Here is a 23,725-nt window from a genome sequence, read left to right as displayed (position 1 = left end):
AAACTCTTCTTCACGCCCCGAGGAAACGCGAGGCTCGGGAGCAGTTTAGACAAAAGGAGGAAACCGACCGAGTGGGGTATTTGGCAAAAGGGAAAAAAATCACTAATAAATGGAAGCTGGCTTATTTGTATTTCTTCATTCCTGTACTCGCACACTCTACCATGATATAGCAAAAGCTCACAACTGAAAAATCTGATAAAAACAGCTTCCAATATTCATCAACAAGCTCAAACTATAGTAGAATACTTTTATTCTCAACTAATCACACAACAAGGTTCAGACTCTTATAAGTCATTAGCTACCAGGAGACTTGGCGTACACACACATACCCTGAGCGAAGTTTGCAAAATATAAGATTTAAATGTGCTTGTCCTTAATAGAGCATTGTTCTGGAAATCAGAAGGCCCTCCGAGCCCAGCGCTCTGTTGAAAGTGCAAACTTCTATTTTCAAGGAGCGCACACTCCTAACCACAGTGAGGGCACGGCAACGAGTAGGCACTTACCAGCGATTTTCGGCGATTGGCTCTAAGAATAAACGGCTTAATCAGGAGCATCCATGGGACAGAAATCAAAGCCATAATAACAAAGAAACTCTGGACTTCTTGCTGTAAGATCAGAATGGTAAGATCCCATCATTTCAAGGTGATCACGCAGTGTAACTTATATGATAAATATCATAAATATGGATCATTTTAGTTGTACTTTATTTTGAGAGCGCGAAAGCATGTCAGTGTATCCATTCGCCTTTATGTTTTGGAATATTCCCACTGTCGTCCAGTGGTGCCCAGCGTCAACCCTGGGTGGGCACTGGAAACTCACTGTCTTACTCCGTACTCTTTGAGTACCCCCTTGCTATCCACCCACCCCATATGTGAACAAGAAGTACTCATGAGGCACATTATAAGGGCAACTTGATTTATCCCTTGTCCCATGGGAATAGTTAGCCCCTGGCCCTGCATGAGAAGTGTGGCAGGCCCCATGACTTCACTGGTCACTCTGTAGTAGTCAAAAGTCCTTGGGTCACTTTAAGTCACAAAGATGATCTCAATTAGCAATCATATATTCCCAGGACTAGATAATTATCTGTGCTCTGGTGCTCTCTGTCTTTCAAAAAGAAAACAAAAAACAAACAAACAAAAAAACTTCCTCTCAAAAAGAAAAAAAAAGCTTCCTCTCGCTCTTGCTGTGGGTGAGTCACCGGCCAGGCTCTGGGGCAGCCATGTTGAACTCTCCCTGGCTGTCTCCCTCACAGCTCCCCCTGGGCTGAGGCAGCCACAGTCTTGATGCTTCTGCCGAAACCTTGAATTTGTCTCACCTTATCATCCTGCTACACATTTCCTTTCATGTCTTCATGTCCCCACCTCTTATTATATACCCCCTAGTCACCAGCCTAGAGGAGTGACCCAGAGCTCCTGTTGTCAAAGAACCAGGAAGCCCGGGGAGCTACCAGAAAGGTGTGGTCCCTGAGTGCTCAAGGGTGGGAGGAAAAACGTTTGTTAGGCTTCCACTTTTCTTCTACTGTTCTGGCCATGCTCAGTGAATGCCAGGGGACAATTTTTATGCCCGTCGTAACAAGATTCACCCTGTTAACAGCGGGGACATCTTATCTGCTCAGGCTTCTATCCTCCTCCCCTCTGAAATGCTCAGAAGATGGAGGGGAGCCTCAGAAACACACGTCATGCTTGCCAGTTCTAGCTTCCTGTGCATGAAGCTACATCACCGCCTGTCCATCTTTATGAAAGGTTTTCCACCTCACGATGTACACAGCAAGTGGAAATTTGTATTTATCTGTTGCTCTTCTTTGCTATTCAAACATGGCACCAAGATGGCCACTGCAGTGTTGGGAAGGGTCTGGGTTATCTACTTCCATCATCTCTTCCAGCTGCATGGCCCCAAAATGAGGTTATGGAAACTTCACACTGTGTCAGGATAACTCATCTTCATACCACTATGGGGAAACCAGCCAGCTCCCAGTAAGGGTTTTGAAGGGGAAAAACCATTCACTGTGCCAAGTTCAGTGCACATTCCAGACCAGATGAGGACTTTGGTCTCTATGACGGGAGTTAGCACATGAAATAGTTGGTGAGTCTGAGTCCTTTGCCTAAAAGAGAAGACTTGTTCGGGAAATCCAAGGAAACTTTCATTCAGACTCCGGCACTGAGTAAACTAACCTTCCAAATAGGTTCATTTGGTGTTTACAGTCTGGGGTGGTTCATATACCATTCGCTGAGGTAAAACAAAAACGTTACAACAGTAAAGCAGGCCACCTCAAAAGAGCTTTCAGTGGTGTATGTCTTCTCTGATTCTTATCTAAAATCTGAATTATCTTTATTTTTCATAAAAAATGCCCTTCCACAAGGCCTTTTCTCTTCTTCTTGTTTGCTGTTCCCATAAAGCAGGAGAACACAACTAGGACGCAAACATAAGAGGCCACGCGTGGCCACAGGAGGAACAGAGCATGTCTTCCATGAGGACATCCAGGGTGAGCAGCCACTGGCAAGTGACAGGAGCAGCAGAGTGTCACACTGGGAAAATAGCCACCAGGACTCAGGAGATACAAGTGTGCCCTCCCTGAGTGACAATCTATGTTCACATAGTATCATCAAGTTAGTCACTGGGAGAGGTGAGAGGAAAACTACTTGTGTTACCAAAAGTCACTCATTGCCTGGTTTCTATCTCCAGCTCCCATGGAGCATTTATGCTTTTTAAAAATCAAATATCAAGTTGGTAGTGAGGCTGACCTGCTAAGTTGGTGACAAATTGCTAGAAGTGGAAGAAAAAGACACAGCAATACAGTTCAGGTGTTGGGAGGGATGGTTCACAGAAGAACCAAAGGAAAGAAGAGAAGGCACCCCGAGTCAGCCACAGAAGCTCACAAGAGAGTGTGAGTTTGGCTCCCGGGAGCCCCTGCCCACATGAACAGAGGGACTCCTCTTCTTGACTCTCCAGCTGTCTTTCTTGCCCACCTTAGCACTTATGTTTAGAATAAAAGAGTATTACATCTTAAGGCCCCGTTTAGACCATTTGTAGTTTCAGGCCAATGAATTTGAAGGACTGGTTTTTTTTTTCTTTTGCTGCAAATGATGGGCAAGCCAATTTTCAATGGCACAGAAATAATCTGTCCCATGTCACCCAAATAGGAGCGGCTGGAGACCACACCGCCATGTTCCCCTAAGCACTCGTACGTTCACCCACTCTCATAAACACCTTCTGAAACGTAAAGAACCTAACAGCCTTGAGTGGGTGCTAAGACGGCTCAGTCTTGCAAACAACTACTTTCTGCAATACTCAAGAGTAGGAGACAGACGCGACATCCTCAAGAGCATGAAAGAACAAGAACGCATCGATACCTGATGTTTGTACAGGGGAGCATTGGAAGGGTCGTCGTAGTTAAACAGAAACATGTTGATGAAGTGGATGAGGATGCTGGGGGCGTGCTGGGATGCGCGGACGTCAAAGTGGCACCACTTGAAAATGATCATGAAAACCAAGTATCCGAACAGACACAGGATAAAAATCATCTCGGGAACAAACTGCAGAATGATGTTGAGAGTTCTTCTGAAGTATCTGCAGTTGGGAAACACACAGGAGAGACAGAACAATGAGTGAACATCAAGAACTAATCATTCGTCCCGAAGCACGCAATGTTCATTTTCACACACCACACTGACTCCCCGAGCGAGCAGCCATGACGCAGGGATGGAAAAAAGAGGAAGGAAGGATTCGAGAGAACCAGGGTCTGGAAGGTAAGTCCTAGGCAAAGGGCAGGTCTGCAGGGAGAGCTGGTGGTTTGACCACAGCTTCACCTGCACACCGAGCTCGTATCAACACATCCAAGGGCACAAAGATATAGAAGGATGACTACGAAGCTTTTTCTCCTAAGACAGGGGTTGGAGAGCTGAGGTTTAAGGGCCAAACTGAGCCCATCACCTGTTTTCAAACCACACACAAGTTGAAAATGATTTTTACATTTTTAAATGTTTGACCGAAAAACTCAAAAATATGGTTTATGATATGCGAAAATTATATGGAATTCAAATTCCCATGTTCACTAATAAAGTTTTATTAGAACACAATAAACTCATCCATTGACAGATTGTCTGTGGCGGCTTTCATGCTCCAACATCAGGATTGGGTAGTTGTGACAGAAACCGTCTGGCCTCCAGAGCCTAAAATATTTATTCTCTGGCCCTCTACAGAGAGAGTTAGCTAACTCCTGCTCTAAGATACAGAGAGAGTCCCACAAAGCTAAATTGAGGGGCCCCAAGTTAAAATGTCAGAAAAGGTCCCCACTCCCTTTGCTAATTGCAAGAGTTCTCTGAGGGAAAAGGTAGATCTCACAATAAAACAGGATTCCTGGATCACTGAGGTCAGCCTGACACACAATGAAACCAAGGACAAACTGCTCCGGAAAATACTTTCCGGGATCATCTCTCATTTAATTCTCATGGCCCTTTCAGGGAGGCAATGGTACCAGGGTCACTAGTCGCTAATTGTCACAGGTTGACTCATTAACTATATCTGACTTTTCGAGTAGATCTGCACTGGTGTGAGCTTTCAGGTCAGAGGGCACCATGGGGCTGGCTCTGGCCAATGGAACAGAAGTGGTCTGGGTCCCTTCTGAGGGGAAGCTTAAGAGTTCATGTGTATTTGACCACTTTCCATGTTTTCATACATTAACGCCTTTAGAAAAAAAGGTTTGAGAAGTATTCCGAGACAGCCCAAGCGAGAAGCTGCTGCCATTTGGAAGAAATGACATCGTAGAGGATTGAGAATCTGAGGGCAGGTTGGCCCAAAGGTACTTCTGTCTCCATTTGCCCACTGGTGGGAGCTAATCCTGGAAATGGCAGTGACCGAGGCCTTTCAGGTTGGGGGACACAAGGTGGTATGGGCTTGCCAGTCCGTTTCTGGACCTTCAAATATTTCAGAGGTGGAAAGTGTCCTCCTGCTTGAGTGACCCAGCTCAGTAGAAACAGAGGTCCCACTTCTGCCAAACCAGCTTGTCCTGGCTCAGGCCAAGACACATGGCAAAGCACTCCCCAAAGGAAGAAGGAAACTCTTGCACAAAGGGACGTGGGGCCACACAGATGGCTCTGTCGCTGCTCCTCAATGACAGGGTCAGACCAACAGGCAGAAGTGAATCATGAAAACTTACATGTGATTGAAAAGGCTGAGGATGACACCAAAAACCATCTGGACAATTCCCAGGATAACAGACATCTTCATTTTGTAGGAGTTCAAGAATGTTAGTTTGTTTGAAGCCAAGTTCCAAATCTGGACGGGAAATGTGACAAGAACTGCATGAGACCAGAGTCTGGAAGTTCTGTCAGGGGTGACAGCAGGTCTTCTCCTGAGGAAGTCACTGTAGGAACCCCATTTTCAAATTTTGATGCCATTTAACACATGCGTTTTAGGCTCAGAAAAGGAAAAAGAAGAAACCCCTCATCGATGCAACTCTAATGACAAGTATGTCAGAACCATCAGGGCCATTAGTGAATACCCAGTGGCCAGAAGAAAGAGAATCCTCCATGAGTTTTCCTCCTAAGGGAAAAGACATTCTGACACATGGTGGGGAGCTCTCACACTTGCCTCAGGTCCACTTCTTAGCGGTGGAGAGTTCTGGCCCGTGAATGTATCCAATCCCTTCTCGGTAACACCACCTTTTACTGTGAATTTCTACAGTGCTTCACATTACAAAGCATCTTCCCGGGTCCATCTCAAGAAGCCACTCTTATAGCCAATATGTAGTAACACTATGGGCAAGACATGGTCCCTGCCTTCTCCACGGTCCCTGCTTTAAACAGAGCTGTGAGGCTTGCAAAGAGAGGGACATACATCCTTGTCCTAAAAAGACTGACACGAAACAAGCACCCAGAGGGGGATCGGGGGCTGGTCAGGGTTCCACGCTAGCTAATGGCCCCGCATCCTCTCCTATATAAATGGTTCAAGTCTTTGCTCTCCACTCCTAACCCCTCCTCAACTCTAGACACATCCCCAGGCCTCCTGCTAGATACGTCCTAAGGGTTTGCTATACTGCACCGCAAAGGTAACAGAGCCAGGAGGGTCTCATTCTCCCTCCTACAATAACTTCCTCCTCCGAACTACTTTGCTTCTGTTAAGGGCTCAAAGCCTTCCTGGGCACAGCCTCAGTGCAAATGTACCCTGCCCCTACCCCAGGAACACATACAGGCAGGAACCATATCTCACTGATTCTCTCTTTACAATGTCCTGAGCAGCTGCCAGCCAGCCAACCACCAAGAAGGCTGCCGGGAAGGTGGGCAAAGGGTCTCCAGGAACATGTGCCCAGACACCAGAGGCATCTTCTCGACCTCCCCCACCTGCCTGGCATTTCAGCATCACCAGGCCTGCCCTCCAGCCTCTGCTTTTCCCTTTGCTTGCTTGCTCGCCCAGTCCCTACAGGATCACTCAACATGGTTAGGACCCATTGACCAGCACACTGTAGACCCAGCCAAATCTGATAAACTTAAAATTAAGTACCAGACACATACTAAGCTCTTTAAATGTACTATCATTTAATTCTAGCAAAACCCCTATGATATAAATATAAGTATTCCCCTTTTACACGTAAGAGAATTTTATCTCAGTCTTGGGCAGATTGAGTTCTTTACACATCAAGGAAGAAATACTATTACAGCAAATGGGGTATCAACCCTACGTACAGATGAAACTCTGTTCTGGGTGTTTTATGCATAAAAATCATTTACTCTTTTGAGCAACCCAATGAGTTAGAGCTGTTGTCATACCTATACTGAAGATGAGGAAATAGAGACACACAGGTGGTAACTTGCTCAAAACCACATAGCAAGGAAATAGAAAAGGCAAGATCTCTACACAGGCTGTCTTACCCAGAGCATAGGCTTTAAGCCATTTTGTTATGTTCATTTATTACAAAATATCTACAAACAGTTTTACAAAGACCTCTCAGCTCTGACAGCCAAATATTTTGTGATTTGATGCTCAAAAAAGTCAATCAATGCACCTATAGAAATTCACATTATGTGAGAAATTCAACCCCTCATTAATAGAAGTGAGTGCTGGGGCACCTGGGTGGCTCAGTCCTTTGAGTAACCAACTCTTGGTTTCGGCTCAAGGCATGATCTTCGGGTCATGAGATTGAACCCCAGGTAGGGCTCAACGCTCAGCAAAACATCTGCTTGAGCTTCTCTCCCTCTGCCCCTCTCCCTGCTTGCACATGTGTGCTCTCTTTCTAAAATGAAAAAATAAATCTTTGGGCGCTTGGGTGGCTCAGTCGGTTAAGCGTCTGCCTTCAGCTCAGTTCATGATCCCAGGGTCCTGAGATCAAGTCCCGCGTCAGGTTCCCTGCTTGGTGGGGAGTCTGCTTCCCCTCACCCTCTTCCTCTCGCCCTCAACTTGTGCTCTCTTCTTTCTCTCGTGCTCTCTCTCTCAAATGAATAAATAAAAATCTTAAAAAAAAATTTTTTTTTAAATATGTAAGTGCTAACAGAGGCACAGAGATTTCTGTTAACGGGGCTATCTCTGGGGGAACAGAATTTCCAGAACAGGAGAGAGAACACTTTCTTTTTTATACTATTTTGTATTTATTGGATTTTTAATCTCATGTATGCCTTGTTTTATAATAAAAAGACAAGAAATCCCCAAAATTTCAAAAATTAAATGCTACCAGGAAAAAAGCTAATCCTTCTCAACCTCCCACTTCTCTTCCGCCCTCCCCTTTTTCCTCCCTAACAGGTGGGCAGATGACAAAACCGCTTTCCTGATGGACACAGCAGCCCAATGCGTTCTGAGCCGTGACGATGCTGTCCTTTGTCTGAGGAGCAGAACGGGGCAGGCAGGATCTGCTGATGAGTCAGGGGTGGGCTAGGAAGCGAAGAGAGGACAGTAGCAGCAAAGAGATTCAAAGCCAAGGAAGGTCAACCAGACCCTAGGATCAGCCCACTCTGGACCCCTCCACCATCCCCCCCCCACCCCCGCCCCAGCTAATCATGAAATTCCTTGGACCACAGAAAAAGTCTTTCAATCCACAAAAATAACAACTTGCATTCGTTTTTGGCACTTGCAGTTTACAAGCTTTCAAGGACTTTACCTCTTGGGATAGAGTTTACAATGCGAGTGCAAAGTACAAACAAATCCTGGGTGTGCTTTCTGTCTTTCTAAGGGAAGGGAGACAGACAAGCCCTGGGAGGACTCAGGGAAACTGAAGAAGAGACGATGCATAGATAGGAAAGTATAGTTTTAGGGCCAGTACTGTTTACTCTTAACTGTAAGCAACCAAAACCAAGGTCCTGAGATCTCTCCCACAAAAAGGGCTTAAAAGAAACATTTATCCAAGGCATCTGCCAAGTTGGGGTCTAGCCCGCTCAAGCTCATCTGGGGCGCAAGGCTGCCACCTGGTGGCAGTTATGCGCCGGGCCATCACGGGTACCGGGCTTCAAGTTAACAGGCTTGGGAGCCTTCTCCAAATCTCTTTTTATATCTAAAAGGCAACGCGAGGAAGCGCCTTTGTCTGGCTTGGCTCGAATCCAACTGAGATAATTATAACCACCACGTAAAAGTTAACGCACCCCTTGTCTTTTTTAAACTTACATCAATTCTATGCGATAAAATAAAGCAAAAATAAGAGCAAATCCACACTTTCCTAGGAAAAGGGAGACGTTACTCACAGCAAGAAAATGACAGAGCAGGCAACTTGACTAGGATGCTAAATGACTCCTCTAACAGACATACTTTCCAGGCAACCAAGGGCCTTTGAAAGAAGCAATCATTAACCACCAGGGGTATAAATCATCAGAGAAAGATGTTTGAGCAACTATATGGAAAATGACCCAGGGGCTAGGGAAAGGGTACAGGTAGGACACTCCCTTGAGTTCTGCACAGTGTCATAAAACCCTCAGTATATGTAATTCTATCTCGGCGTAAATTTGTTGATTCGACAGCCCCTGGCATTTTCTTCTCCTCTACGTAGAGATCTTCTCAGCAAGACATTTTCCGTGATAAATATTTAACCCGAGAAGACATTATTACCGGATCAATCCCAAATGGGTATGGATTTCCAGAGTACACTCCAGGAATGGCTGGGTCCAGCTGTAAATACGGATTTGTTTCCAATACATGTGTGCTACAGAGGGAGAAAGGAAAAATAAAAACAAAACCAGTGATCAACCAGAGGTAGAAAAAGTATACAATAGTGTCCTTGGTCATGAACTTGTAAGCCAATCAAAGCCACACTGTTGGTGCAACTCCTCCTTTGGCTCATTCAGTCATTCCACGAGGGACTACTATGGATCAAGGATCATCCTGGGTGAAGCTACAGACATTACCGACTGGCCCCTGAGACGGTCTGAGTCGCCAAAGGACTCCTACCCCGGTGGAGTGTTGTAAAAAATAAATAGATAAATGATAATAACAATAGTTAAACCACATCAGAAAATAAGTCGGGCCAGGGATAAAGGAGCATAGAGGAAACAAATCTCAGCCCAAGGACAAGCCTGAAACACCTCCCCAGAGAGCACGTGGGCTCATCCTGGAGGAATGAACTGGCTTTCATCCATGGGCCCTCATCTCTGTGACACTTAGCTCTCAAAAGTTGTAGTCCATTGAATGCCTTTTTTTATTTTTAAGATTTTAATTATTTATTTGACGACAGAGATCACAAGTAGGCAGAGAGGCAGGCAGAGAGAGGGGAAGCAGGCAGAGAGAGGGGAAGCAGGCAGAGAGAGGGAGGAAAGCAGGCTCTCCACTGTGCAGAGAGCCGGATGCGGGGCTTGATCCCAGGATCTTGAGATCATGACCTGAGCCAAAGGCAGAGGCTTAACCCACTGAGCCACCCAGGTGCCCCCCATTGAATGCCTTTAAATCAGTCTCCTGACTTGGCTCAGAAGCATGAACATCAGTGGGTAGGGATTTCTTACTCTCTCTGCAAGCCCATTGTGTGTATGCGCGTGCGTGTGTGTGTGTGTGTGTGTGTGTGTGTGTGTGTGTGTGTGTGTGTGTGTGTGTGTGTAACAGAGCACACGTCTATATAGGGGCCAAGAAGGAGTAGTGAAATGATGAGGAACAGAGCTTTGGCAACTTTGCGGGGCTACCTAGAAATAGACGCCCTCCCTCCTACAGCTGAGGCGCTAGAGGGCGTCAGAGAGCAGCCGGGGGATCCGGAAGCCCATCAAGCCGCTCAGCCCCTCCAGATGCGCGGAAGCAGCTGCACCTGACCTGCGGTCTCAGACACGCGCCCTCCAATGCCCCACCCCACCCCACGCTAATGGCATGCCTCAGGGCAAATGGTTGCACTGAACTGGCAGAGACTTGTTTGTGTGTGGACAAAGAAGAAAGTCACCCCAGATGGGAGCCAACAGCGAAGTCTCGGTATCTGCTGTTGAACGTAAACAAGTTCACAGAACACCAACACCAGACAAAGCCATCCTGGGACCGGGCTGGATCCAGACACAAACAAGACCAGCCCTCAATCATATCTGATATCAAAATATGGACATAGTAAAGCAAGGACAATGCCCAAACCACAAAAATGACCAAATGTTGCCCTCCTCCTGTGGGAAGCCAGCTCCGGGAAGCCCTTTCCCACGCCCTCTTGCTGAGCGGCTCAAGCCCTCCACTGGCCCATCACATCCCCTGAGTCAATAAACTCAGTCTGGGGGGACGACGGCGGGCTTCTGGTGGTCTTGGGCTGACAAGCATTGTGCCAGTGCCCCTAGTCAGTTGTCAGGGAAAGCAAGCCCAAGACCTGGCTTGTGACTGGTGACCGAAATTAGCTTGCTCAGTCCTCTACCGCTCTGATGGGTGACAGCAATTCTCGTGTGTCTCTCGGTCAGTGAGGTCCTGCTTCACACAGTCAGTGCCTGGGTACGTGGCTGAGCAGCCCTCAGCCTGGGCTTGGCCTCCAGGAGCCTTGAATTGAGCCAGAGATCATTCACACGTGCATAAAAGAACATTCCAGCCCACATTTGCGGAGTGACAAAAAGCCAGTTGACTCAGACCTCTCCCAGTCACACTCCTGGGCAAATGAGATTTCATATTGGTGGTTTGGTGAAATGATGCTGATTCAACATGTTTCAGAATCCATCATTATGCTTAGGAATTTTAATCTAAAGAGCAAAACTAAGTAATGCCTTTAAATCTATGAAAGCTTTGTTCTCCTAGGCATCTCATCAGGGTACTAAGTGTAAAACAAAAACAAAAACCCTTGTCAATATAGCCATCTGTAATTCTGGGAAATATCTTAATCTTCATTTTAATTCATACATTGTTTGTTTGTTTAACATTCCTGTCCTCCACCGCAGGGAACTTAGACCCAGTAGAGAAACTAACGGGACACACTGACCCTCTATGACACAGCCATCCACACTCTTACCGTCCATCCAAGCTGTGGTCGTGGGCATCGAGAGAGATCCCGGGTCTCTCTCTTCTGCACCCATGTCCTCACCAGCCATCCCTACCCCCACCCATGCCGCCCCACCCACCCTCCTCACCGCATCACCCACCAGGCAAACACAGGGAACCATTTGCAAAACTAGTCATACCCTCCTTTGCTTTCGATGTTGAATCAAGCTGCTCTGAAGCTGTCAAAGAAAATGCCCTTCAGGTGAGTCTGGGACCTTGAACATGGGGAACCAGTAATTTATATAGTTCAATACCCACATAAGCCTTTTCTCCTCAGCACCTAGATGCCCTAATTTCACTGTTTTCAATTCTTTGCCAGAACAAGGCCTGCTTCAAAGGCCTCCTTCTCCTCCGGGGAACTTGGCTTCTGTGACTGACACCAAGATGCCCCGTTTTTATCTGCTCTACCGTTAGCTTTCATGGTAATACTGTGCACTCCATGCTGTAGAGTTAATTGAAATTTTAAAAACTATTTCCATGTTTTACAGTTACCAGTCCAGTTACTGAGGGATGGGTTTGAGGTCTCTCGCTCAGGAGATAAAATGGAGTTCTTTGTTGCCACTGAGGCCACCCGGACCCACGTGAGTCTATCAACTTACTTCCACGTGCCGTTTCTGAACATGGGCCGGACACTCCAAGAAGAGCCAAAGATGTTGAAAGACTTGGAGAAGCAGTCGTTGTAAATCAAGCCCGTGTAGATGGAGAAGATGCCCATGAGGAGAATCAGATAGCGTCCATGGAAGAAGGTGTTCCAGATCTGGCCTCAGGGAGACAGAGAAGATGATGGTCAATGGGCTTGGCACGAGACCCCGGGGGTGGGAAGTATGTCACCAGATGTCTCCAGCACCACTGGACATAGTCCTGGCAGGGTATGCAGGCCCTATACAGAGGGGCCACGGGACGAGGCAACATCAAAGCGATCCAGATGGAACACACACATCATTTTCCCGAGCTTCTATCCATGAATCAGGAAAGTCCTAGACTGGAAATTGTTATTATGGAAGCAAAACCATATAAGCCCCATATTCTTGAAGTGATCGTTGGTTGGGAAACATAACTGAGGCACAAGCTGAGGCCTCACGTGTCAGGGAAGGGACATGACAGTGGGCAGCCATTGTCTCAAGGGCTCCTAGAAGACAAGCACAGAGCAGGACTCATATGGCAGCTCAGTTTCACGGCAACTCAAATCCACACTCATTTTGGGTCTTGTCATTACAAAATCGAGTCTCTGTCTAAGCACATTCACTAGGAAGACTCAAGTGCTTTCTATAATACGGAACGATGTGGGTCGATCATTCTCAGACCTGTTCAAGTGTATCTTTGGGACGTCAAATATTTATTAGAGGCACTACAGTTGTTAAAATACTGGTCATGCAGAACTCTACTGGCCAGGAGTGGATTTTCCCACTAACCTTGCTGATGATTAACCCACTGTGACATTGCCAACTAGCTCTAGTTAAGACAACTTGTAATGAAAGTTTGCAGATATTCTTAAAACGCAGAACACAGGGGTGCCTGGGTGGCTCAGTGGGTTAAAGCCTCTGCCTTCAGCTCAGGTCATGATCTCAGGGTCCTGGGATCGAGCCCCGTATTGGGCTCTCTGCTCAGCAGGGAGCCTGCTTCCTCCTCTCTCTCTGCCTGCCTCTCTGCCTACTTGTGATCTCTTTCTGTCAAATAAATAAATAAAATCTTTAAAAAAAAAAAAAAACGCAGAACACAGCTAAAGGCATGTTTCCAGCTTATAAAATGGATTACAGTGAACATAATGTGATCCTGACTAATTAACTTTGAAAGACTGTAGACTCTTGAGTTGTCTCAACCTTCACAACACCAAGAAGTCACCTCACAAAAGGTGTGGACACTTCAAGTGTCAAAGTAAAGATGCGATATTCAGGGTTTCTTGGTGTTTCATAAGAACACTGGTCATGGGCTGATTGCAGGAGAAGGGCTGGGCCATGAAAAAAATATTTGTGATTTTTTTTTTTAGAGAGAAAGAGAGCATGCACGCTAGGGAGGGGTAGACAGAGACTCCCAAGCAGACTCCTCACTGGGTGCAGAGCCCAATGTGGGGCTCAATCCCAGGACTCTGAGATCATGACCTGAGCTGAAATCAAGAGTCAGACCCCCAACTGGCTGTACCAACAAGTTGCCCTAGAAAAAATATTTGTGGTGTTAAAAAAAAAAAAGAAGGCCACAAATTAATATGCACTATCTGATCCCAGTTTTAAAAAACTGTATACAAGCACAGAAAAAATTGGAATGATACATAAAAACACTAGTTGTGATTTTCTCTAGGTAGTTGAATTTTTGTATTTTTTCCGATTTAAAAAAAAAACATATATTGCTTTTATAATCAGAGGGGGGGAAAATCAATGTTAAGGGGAAAAAACTTAAAAATAAGATCAATGCCTTGTCAAGCAATGTACAAAAACCAAAAATGCTGAAAGGAACCACACCACACCAGCCAAAGCATTGAGCTTTGGGCAGGAATTTCTGTGTTAGATTTTGGCCCTTTTCCACTCTCTGTCTTCTGCTTTTCGTAAAATACGTTGTTTCTATGGTGAAAGCAACATACACACTTTTCATATTCTACCTATTACCTCGAGGAAATGAGGCAAGATATTCAGTGGACACCCACCTCATTGTCCGTCTTCTGGGAGAGCAAGTGTCTCTCATTCAGGACCATCCAAAGGGCTGCCAGTAACATCACAATCCCATGACCACAGTCTCCAAACATCACGGCGAACAGGAAGGGGAAAGTGATGATGGTATAGGGAGCTGTAGAAGCGAGACCCACAACAGCCTGAGCCCTTCCACAGCCACTGCGTCCCCATCAAAGATCTGTCGATCACATTCCATGCCGCACAAGCTGGTTCCCCCGGAGCTTTCCGGTTTTGTCTTCCCTCCCCATCCCCAACCCCAGCACTTGTTTAGCTCCCACAGACATCAGCTCATTGATAAGTCGGCATTATTATTCTCCATTTACAAATGAGCTGAGTTTTCAAGATCACAAAATTTAATGGGATTTAAAACCACTTTCCTGGGCGGGAGGTGGTCGGCACTGGGTGGCTCCATTGGCTAAGGGTCTAACTTCAGATTTCGGCTCAGGTCATGATCTCACGATGGTGAGATCAAGCCTGGAGTCAGGCTGGGCATGGAGCCTGCTTAAGAGTCTCTATCCCAAAGAAGATGTGGTATATATACACAATGGAATACTATGCAGCCATCAAAAGAAATGAAATCTTGCCATTTGCGACGATGTGGATGGAACTAGAGCGTATCATGCTTAGTGAAATAAGTCAATCGGAGAAAGACAACTGTCATATGATCTCCCTGATATGAGGACATGGAGAAGCAACATGGGGGGTTAGGGGGATAGGAGAAGAATCAATGAAACAAGATGGGATTGGGAGGGAGACAAACCATAAATGACTCTTAATCTCACAAAACAAACTGGGGGTTGCTGGGGGGAGGTGGGATTGGGAGAGGGGGAGGGGGCTATGGACATTGGGGAGGGTATGTGCTATCATGAGTGCTGTGAAGTGTGTAAACCTGGCGATTCACAGACCTGTACCCCTGGGGATAAAAATACATTATATGTTTATTAAAAAAAAAAAAATTGGAAGGGGAGGCAAACCATAAGAGACTATGGACTCTGAAAAACAACCTGAGGGTTTTGAAGGGTCAGGGGTGGGAGGTTGGGGGAACAGGTGGTGGGTAATAGGGAGGGCACGTTTTGCATGGAGCACTGGGTGTTGTGCAAAAACAATGAATACTGTTACGCTGAAAAAATAAATAAAATGGAAAAAAAAAAGTTTATCACTAAAAAAAAAAAAAAGAGTCTCTATCCCTCCCTCTCTCTCTCCTTCCTGCCTGCTCTAAAAAAATAAACAATAAAACCACTTTTTCTGTCTCTGAGTGTTTTGTATACTGTTCCACTACCATTTTTGGTCTGTTTCTCCAGCATTCACACGCACCAGGCACTTCCAGCAGTCACTCACAGGATACCCAACCTATGGGGTCCCTGCATTACCGGTCACAAGATTAGGACACAGGATGGAGAAGAGTGTTGTGGACAACATGGCTGAAGGGCAACTGGTCTACCCCTTTGTTTTTACAGACCAGGCAACCAACATCACATTGCTTATAGCACCAAGAATCCAGTCTTCTGATTCCAAGTCCTGTATGTTCTCATCTCACCCACAAGACAGCTACAAGTCTGTGAAGATGCTGAGACATGACCCTCATTGAACTCGTAAGGGAAAAAGAACTGAACTTGACTGCATAATCAGGGTATGGTTTAAGGGAGAACAGGTGAAATCTTGACAAAGAACAAAGCTTTCACTAATCACCATTAATGCAAGACAACACAGGACATCGGGGAGCAAAACAAGATCTTCGGGATGTCACACTTAAAAGCAATTCACCTCCTCTGCCACCCAAGGGATCAATCTTAGCCACTTTTCATTTTCAAGCTGTCCCATTATTCAATGCATCAGACCCTTTACCTGGGTTTATTTCCCGGTAACTGCCCACACCATATGCATCTACAATATTCTGGAAGCCGGCCGTGAATTTATTGGTCCTGTTAAATGTGGGAGGAGCTGTTTTAGATTGCACTGCGGTCAGGATGGGGACCATGGAGGAGCCGCTCAGTTCCTACAAAACACATCGACAGAAATGTCAGAAAGAGAGCTTTGAGCTGAGTGCCAGCACGTGGATCGCAGTCTGATTCGCACCATCCTTTAAAGGTGAACTTGGGACAATTTCTTGACCTCTGTGAGACCCATGGCCACATCTGTAAAAGTGAATACCTTCCTAATACTTATCTAATTTATCCGACAGGAGAGCCGTCAAAGCAAGTAGAGTTCTGGCCATTCCCATTCTCCTGCTCCTGCCAATGGACCTGTTGAGTGCAGTTCTGGGTCCTCTACTTTTCCATTCTCTCTGCTCACTCCCTCAAGAATTTATCCACTTTCCTAGTTCTGCCCCCATTCTTCCAAATGGCCCTGACCCTCCTCTGAATTCTGTTTTAACTACCTGCCCAGGCTTTCCAATTCTCATGGCTCAGCAACCCCACAGACCCCAGGAGCCTAAAACCAAACTCATCAACTCGCCCCAAAGCCAGGTTCTCCATTGGCCTCAATGTTCCTTCAGCAGACTCCATTCTCCAGATCCCTGAGCCTCTGGAATCATCAGACGTGTCCCTTCTCCTGGTTCAATCACTCCGTGAATCAATCACCAAATCTTGCTGCTTGTCCTTTTCAAGTCTCTCTTCTTCTTGCTCCCATCTCTACCAGCCTAGCCCCGAGCCTCACCGTCCTCTTCTGTCTCTTTCCCTTCCATGTATCCTATCCTTCAGACAGGGCAATCCTTCTTTGATAAGAGAAAACAGAGAAGTCTGCTCCAGTCTTGCTGCCCTCCTACACAAAAATCCTACACAAGCCTCTTTACCTAAAGAATGAAATCAAAATTCTTCAGTTTTGTAATCAAGACTTCTTCGCAATATTGACTTAGACCTCTTTCCACCTCCACCCCCATACTACCTTTCTAAAATGCAGACTGGATTGTGTCGCTCCAGCATGGGAATAAAACCAGACCTCTTATGTCACTAGAAGTCCTCCAGGACCATGCCGCAGCCTCTCCCTGATCTCCCTCCCGTTCTTTAAGCTGGCTGTACCCTCTCTCCAGCCAGTGACCTTCAGGTGGTAACCTGCTCACTGATCACCCTTCCATGGTTCAGCGCAGACATCACTTCCTCCAAGAAGCACCACTGCCCTTCCCAGTCTGAGTGACATGCTCTCCTTAAGTGCACCATTTGGGTTATTATTGGAGTATGATATGGGGACATTCAAATCCTGCCTCCTGGCTCCAGGACCAGGATCAAGGTACTTCTACTCTCTGTGCCTCGGTTTCCTCATTGTACAACGGGGATAAAGAGAGTCCCTACCTCCTAATCCAATCCCATCTCAAGGCCTTTACTTTCAGACCCTCCAGCTGGAAAGTCTCCCTCCTACCCCGCCGCCCGCTCTTGCTCCAAGCCACCTGCTCGGAGGGGCCCTCTCCAGTGAGAGCCCTCGAATGGTATTAGTGACAGCCCTCGAATGGTATTATAGGACTTAAAATTCCAAGGGCCACCTTGACATCTTCGAGTCTCACAGGGTCCCAAAGGCCAAACCATGAGTTCCTCTGCCCTCATTGGGCACCACCGAGCAGGAAGGGCTCCCCACCCAGCTCGCTGTCCTATGGCCAGACCAGCTGCACCCTGCCTAGTCCTCCAGCTCCCCACCACCCCAGAAATGTACTCAAACAATCTCCTTACATCCTTGCATGGAAACGAGGGCCCCTTCTTCTTGTAGGAGGCTGCCCCGCATCACCCCTGCTGGCTCATTCTGCCCCCAGGGAAGCCCCAAGTACAACCTCCATGTAGCCCTCTGCAGCGTGTGGTGTCCTCCTCCCCTGGGCTCTAATTGTATGTGACTCACCAGCTTCTGCCAGTCTCATGTGTCCAGGAACAGGTGGTGTGTGCTTGGCCATCGGACACCATTCCCTTCTTCCCCAACAGGGTGAGTAGGTGATCAGAGCAAAGCCTCCCTCCCCACCCCATCCTCCCCTGCGCCCCCCCTTTACTGCCTGCTCACCACCATTGCTGCCTGAAATCACATCAGTTATGGATATGCCTACTATCTGTCTGCCTTTCTAGAAAGTCTGTCGGAGAAGGTCTTGTTCTGCCCGCACAGCCCTAGATCTGTTCCCGGGGCACAGTGACCATCAGCAGAGGTCAAGGATGAAGGCTGTGACCTCCACTAGTGCTGAGCACAGCTGTGGACACACAGCGAGCACAGGGGTCTGGTTATTTGTCTTCCCAGCCAGGCTGTGACCTTCGGGAGGGAATGGACGGACGCACATCGCGTGGAGTGTGGAATCTGCAGTCACAACCCGCAGAGTGACTGGCACCTAAGAGATCAATATGCCCTTGCTGAAGATCAAAGAAATGTTGACTATTGGCCAGAAAAGGGATTTCTGATGGATGCCCAGGCCTGGATTAAGAACTGAAGATGCATAGATGAGGGAGACAGTCCTTGGGAAGTTCATGGGACGTGGGAGGCTGAGAGCCTCTGAGTGCCTGAGAGGGCGCTGCTGAGGCGGCAGGTGACACATCCGTCCCCCTCCCGGCTCCTTCTGCCACTCACCATGCCTTGCTCCAACGCCCTCTTGATGCGCCCGGTGTCTGCCACCGGGAACCAGATCTCGGCGATGGCGCACTGCTGGGTGACATCGATGTTGCACATGTTCAGGATGTGGTAAATGGCCTTCATCTTCTGCACTTTGATGGCCCAGGAGTGCCAGTTGGCAGCTGCTTCCTGCAGGAGGCGCTGGCGGTGAGACTCTGTTTGTGTGATGACCTGGACCGGGAACAACGCACAGAGAAACAAGGAACACTCACACGGAGCTCTGGTACTGTGGCAAGACGGAAATCCTCAGCCATCTTGTCTCCTCCTGCCCCAGGCTTCCCCCTCTGGCCTGACGCCCTCCCACACCGTCCACCCTCCTGAGCAGTTTATCTTCCCCTGCTGAGGTTAAAATGCTTGGGCAAAGACTGCATCTTCTTTTTCTTCTAAATTCCTTATAGTACTGTTTGTCCTGGATTGAACTGTGTCCCCAGAAAAGGATATGTTGAAGTCCTAACCCCTGGTAACTATGAATGTGACCTTACTTGGAAACATGGTCTTTGCCGATGTAATTAACATGAGGTCAGACTGGAGTAGGGTGGGCGCTAACCAACACGATTGGTGTCCTTGTAAGAAACTTGTACATCTAGGGGCACCCGCGTGGCTCAGCCAGTTAAGCATCCGACTCTTGGTCTCCGCTCCAGTCTTGATCTCAGGGTTGGGAGTTCGAGCCCCATACTGGGTTCCATTAAAAAAAAAAAAAAAGTAGGGGTGCCTGGGTGGCTCAGTGGATTAAAGCCTCTGCCTTCAACTCAGGTCATGATCCCAGGGTCCTGGGATCGAGCCCCGCATCGGGCTCTCTGCTTGGCGGGGAGCCTGCTTCTCCCCCTCTCTCTCTGCCTACTTATGATCTCTGTCTGTCAAATAAATAAATAAAATCTTTTTTTAAAAAAAGTAGAAATTTGGACATCTAGAGACACAGGGAAGAATGTCTTGTGTGATTCAGGCAGAGACTAGAGTGATGTATCTACAAACCAAAGAACGCCAAGGATGGTCAACAACCACCAGACACAAGGGGGGTGTCTTATTCTATTCAGGCTGCTATCATACAACACCATACTGAGTGGCTTGAACAACAGAAATGTATTGTTCGCAGTTCTGGAAGTTGGAAGTCTGAGATCAGGGTCTACCGTCATGGTTAGGCAAGGATCTTCTTGGGTTGCAGACTTCAAATTCTACCCTCACATGGTAGAAGGGGCAAGCATGCTCTCCGAGGCCTCTTTTATCAGGGCACTAATCCCATTCCTGAGAGCTCAACTCTCATGACCTAATCACCTCCCAAAGGCCCCACCTCCAAAGACCATCACCTGGAACATTAGGTTTACAACGTATGAGTTTGGGAGTAGGGGCGACACGCATTGGGACCATAGCAGAACAGGGGAGGGAGGATACCTTCCTAGAGCCTTCAGAGAAGAGGGGCTCTGCTAACACCTGGATTTCAGACTTCAAGCTTCCAGAACTGTGAGAAAAGAAATTTCTGTTGTTGTAAGACCCCCAGTTTCTGCTAATTTGTTACAGCAGCCCTGGGAAATTAATACATCTATCAAAATGCTTTATATATATATAATGTCTTCAATAAACGGCCAGTGAATTAATGAAGGAAGGAATGGAAGATTTTGCCCACAGAGAATTTATTTCCTGTTCAGTGCTACCACTGTATCCGTCTCAGCAACTTCACCAGTGACGCCCCAGGTCATACTCAACAGGAACATAAGTGTGGAGTAACTTCTTTTCCTCATGAAACTCTCATAAAATCTAGTATGGAGTGTTTGGGGAAAGGAGTTCAAGGGTAATTGCGTCAGGGAACCACAATCTCCTTGATAAGTGACAAGGAAGGACTAGAGGGGATTAAGGAAATTAGGCACAGATTTTTCCGGGAAGGCAAAGATGTCTGTTCTCCCAAGAGTTTCACAACACACACACATACTCACACACCCCATCTCTAAAGATACTCCCTGAGAATCCAGAACAGTGCTAACAATTGATACAGGGACCATGAACATTTTAAATTTAATTAAAATCAGTTAAAAATAAAACTCAGGGGGCACCTCAGTCAGTTAAGCATCTGACTCTCAATTTTGGTTCAGGTCATGATCTCAGGGTCGTGAGATCGAGCCCTGCATCAGGCTCTGCACTGGGCGTGGAGCCCGCTTACGATTTTCTCTCTCCTTCTTCCTTTGGCCCTCCCTACCTCTAAAAAAAAATGTATAAATAAAATAAAATAAAAATTCAGTCCCTCAGTTGCACTAGCCACATTTCAAGAGTTCTGTGGTTACGTGTGGCTCGTGGGCACGACATGGTGCTCACAGGTTAGAGAACATGTCCACAGAAATTTCTACAGGACAGCGATGAGTACAAGAAGCAGCGTGATGCGGGCCCAGCTGCTTTTAGAGGATTCCTTTCAAAGCTTTTTGAAGCAAGTGCTCCAATCACCTAAGTGCTGAGTGCCACCCAAGATGACAACTGACTTTCAAGAGGCTGTGAATTTGGGGTGTGCTCACGTGGTGACGCTAGCCTCACTCACTGTTCTTACAGAAGGAGTTGGTCCGCTCAAACAACTGGGTGAGTCAATGGAAAAAGAATCAGTCAGACTGGCTGTGGCCCAGGCCGGGCTCACCACAAAGGGCTCCTTCTATCCGACTGGGCCGGCCACCCAACAGCTCACTGGGGCTGCGGTCAATGCCAAGCCCAGGCAGAGCCGTCCTGACATTCAGAATCACCACCCCCAGCTTACTGAACACTCTGTTCCGATGATGAAAACTCCCGTCGTGATCGCTGGGAGAGCACAGCTAACATTCCAGCCCGCCTGGAAGCGAGGGCCCTGGGATGCGGGACTTCCATGGAAATGACAAAGGTCGCCCCCCTCGCAGCCCCCACTGCGGTCACGCGCCTCAGCTCCTCACTCACAGTGATTAAATCCTCCAGCTTCACGTTGACGCCGGCCAGCATCTCTCTGCGCTCTGCGGCGGGCTCCGGGCAGGGGTAGATGGTGGCTCGAAACCTGTGTTTTGGACATTCCGAAGGTCACAGGGGGTGACCACTGAAAAGCATGCCCCACGTCGCCTTCTGCCAAAGCCATCACTTGCGGCCTCTGGTTAGAGGACCACCTTTTTCTAGAATAATTGTCTCTTCGGCAGTCGGAAAATGAGTCCCCATTCTAAGAGTTCCCAACGCCTCGCTCGGCACTCTTTAAATTCAAGCTACTATTCCATTATCTGCATGAGCGCCACTCAAACTGAAGAACCTGGAAGCTTTTAGGTAAACGAGACTACAGAATATATTACTGCGATACCATCTTTGTCTACCGAATCCTTTCCGCTGGAGTAAATGGATTCTGTAGAATCAGAAGCACCTCAGCGTGAGGTGTGCCTGCTTCTTAGCGGCTGATGGAGGGCGTGAGAGGAAGGCACTGATGTGGTTATAATGTCTCCTTCCAGGTCCTCTCCGCTCCTGTTCCCACAGCTCTTGAAGATCGGTTGCATTTTTACCGCTATCTGCTCAAATGCAGGAGAGTTGCTTTAAAATCTTGAGGGACCTCAGAGGAACCCTCAGTCAAAAGCACTTGTCTCACACACCTCTTCACCTGACCGCGACCCGCGTCACTGATGGAAGGGCCGCGGACAGCCGCTTACCCTTCACAGATCTTCTTGACCTTCCGCCTGAGTTGCTCTCCTTGATAAAATATGATGAATATGTTCTTCTTAATTTCTTCTTTCTGGAAAATTAGAACAGTAAACACTATATAAATATAAACATAGTTTTATCTGTATATTTTATCTGTATAAAACTATATATTATATAATATATATAATAACATGTATATGTAATTTTATATATGTATAAATTTTTTCTTTTTGGTTATAATGTAATAGAAATGTAAAATCCTGTTTTTAGATTTTTTTTTTTTTTCTAAATTTAAAAATTACAACCAGAGGGGTGCCTGGCTGGCTCACTTGGTAGGCCATGTCATTCTTGATCTCAGGGTATAAGTTCAATTTCTATAAGTATAGAGATTACTTAAAAACAAATTTTTTTAAGATTTTATTTATTTGAGAGAGAGAGAGAGCAAAAGGGAGAGAGAGTATGAGCAGGGTGAAGGGCAGAGGGAGCCCAGGGCATGGCTCGATCTCAGGACTCCAGGACCATGACCTGAGCCGAAGGCAAATGCTTAACTGAGTCACCCAGGCACTCAAAATAAAAAAATTTTTTTAAAAAGATCACAACTGGAAAACGTCAGCTTCTCCCCGTTGATCTAAGTTTATACTTCTTTATGGTTGAGGGCAAGGCCACTGAGAGAGGCCAAGGCAGCCTTAAAACAACAACCCCACTACTCGCTACACCAGCCAGACCACAGCCAAGCCCGTATTCAGCTCTAACACTATACTTAAGAGGTGGGTTCAGAAACAAGAAACCATGCAGAAGAGAGAAACCAGGTTATTATTATAAGACTTAAAATGAAAAGAGCAGACCTAGCTCGCCAGAGTTAACTCACACGCAATATTTACATTTCCAGGGTGAGTGGGTGTTTAACAAAGGGAAAGCCACGTCTAATTTTTGATTCATTTTATGTCCATAGGAACTCCGATTAAAATGTGATTCTCAAGTCCAAGTTTGATAATCCACAAGAAAGAAAATATATTTTACAACCATACGTGAAATTGTTCAAGCCAAGAAACGTGCTGTTTTACACTCACTTCGTTTGGGGTAGAGGGCAGTAAGGGCAAAATAATGAAATCCATTGTTGGAAAAGTTACAGCCAATCCAGTGTACCCACCACATGCCACTCAGGCCACTAGGATCAGGTATGGCCCCACTGAAAACCCATTTGTCAGGAGCCACCAAGAGTCATGAAAATGCCCATACCCTTTAAGCCAGTAAACCTATTTCCCTGAATGTACACCAAGGAAGTAATTCAAAAGAAAATAAAAATGACATGCACGGAGATGTTCATCATAGTGTCTAGATTCTGGAGAAAACTTGGAAACAGAGTCCGTAAGTAGATAGACAAGGTCACATGAACTCACTGGAGATCTTAGGCATCGATTGAAAAGAAGATAAAATGAATCGTTACTTTGACAACTGCTCATGGGAACCCCGGG

At 46.7% G+C, this 23,725-nt stretch overlaps 1 protein-coding gene across 2 annotated transcripts in view; it reads right to left on the bottom strand.

The window, feature by feature from the left end:
- Positions 1 to 23,725, bottom strand: part of ATP6V0A4 (ATPase H+ transporting V0 subunit a4) — a 54,841-nt gene that overhangs the window by 20,236 nt on the left and 10,880 nt on the right. For both annotated transcript variants that reach the window (XM_046021529.1, XM_046021530.1), the window contains 10 exons: positions 22,259 to 22,341; positions 21,534 to 21,627; positions 18,588 to 18,800; positions 15,903 to 16,053; positions 14,033 to 14,172; positions 11,994 to 12,151; positions 9,025 to 9,118; positions 5,156 to 5,274; positions 3,351 to 3,567; positions 504 to 605 (listed from right to left, as the gene is read on the bottom strand). In XM_046021529.1, coding sequence (XP_045877485.1) covers positions 504 to 605; positions 3,351 to 3,567; positions 5,156 to 5,274; positions 9,025 to 9,118; positions 11,994 to 12,151; positions 14,033 to 14,172; positions 15,903 to 16,053; positions 18,588 to 18,800; positions 21,534 to 21,627; positions 22,259 to 22,341 — 1,371 coding nt within the window. The remainder of the gene's footprint in view (positions 1 to 503; positions 606 to 3,350; positions 3,568 to 5,155; positions 5,275 to 9,024; positions 9,119 to 11,993; positions 12,152 to 14,032; positions 14,173 to 15,902; positions 16,054 to 18,587; positions 18,801 to 21,533; positions 21,628 to 22,258; positions 22,342 to 23,725) is intronic.

This window comes from Meles meles, chromosome 10 (genome assembly GCF_922984935.1).
Source record: "Meles meles chromosome 10, mMelMel3.1 paternal haplotype, whole genome shotgun sequence".
NCBI classification, from domain to species: domain Eukaryota; kingdom Metazoa; phylum Chordata; class Mammalia; order Carnivora; family Mustelidae; genus Meles; species Meles meles.
The sequence above is the reverse complement of the archived record's forward strand: the minus strand, read 5'-3'. Positions and strand labels throughout refer to the sequence as shown.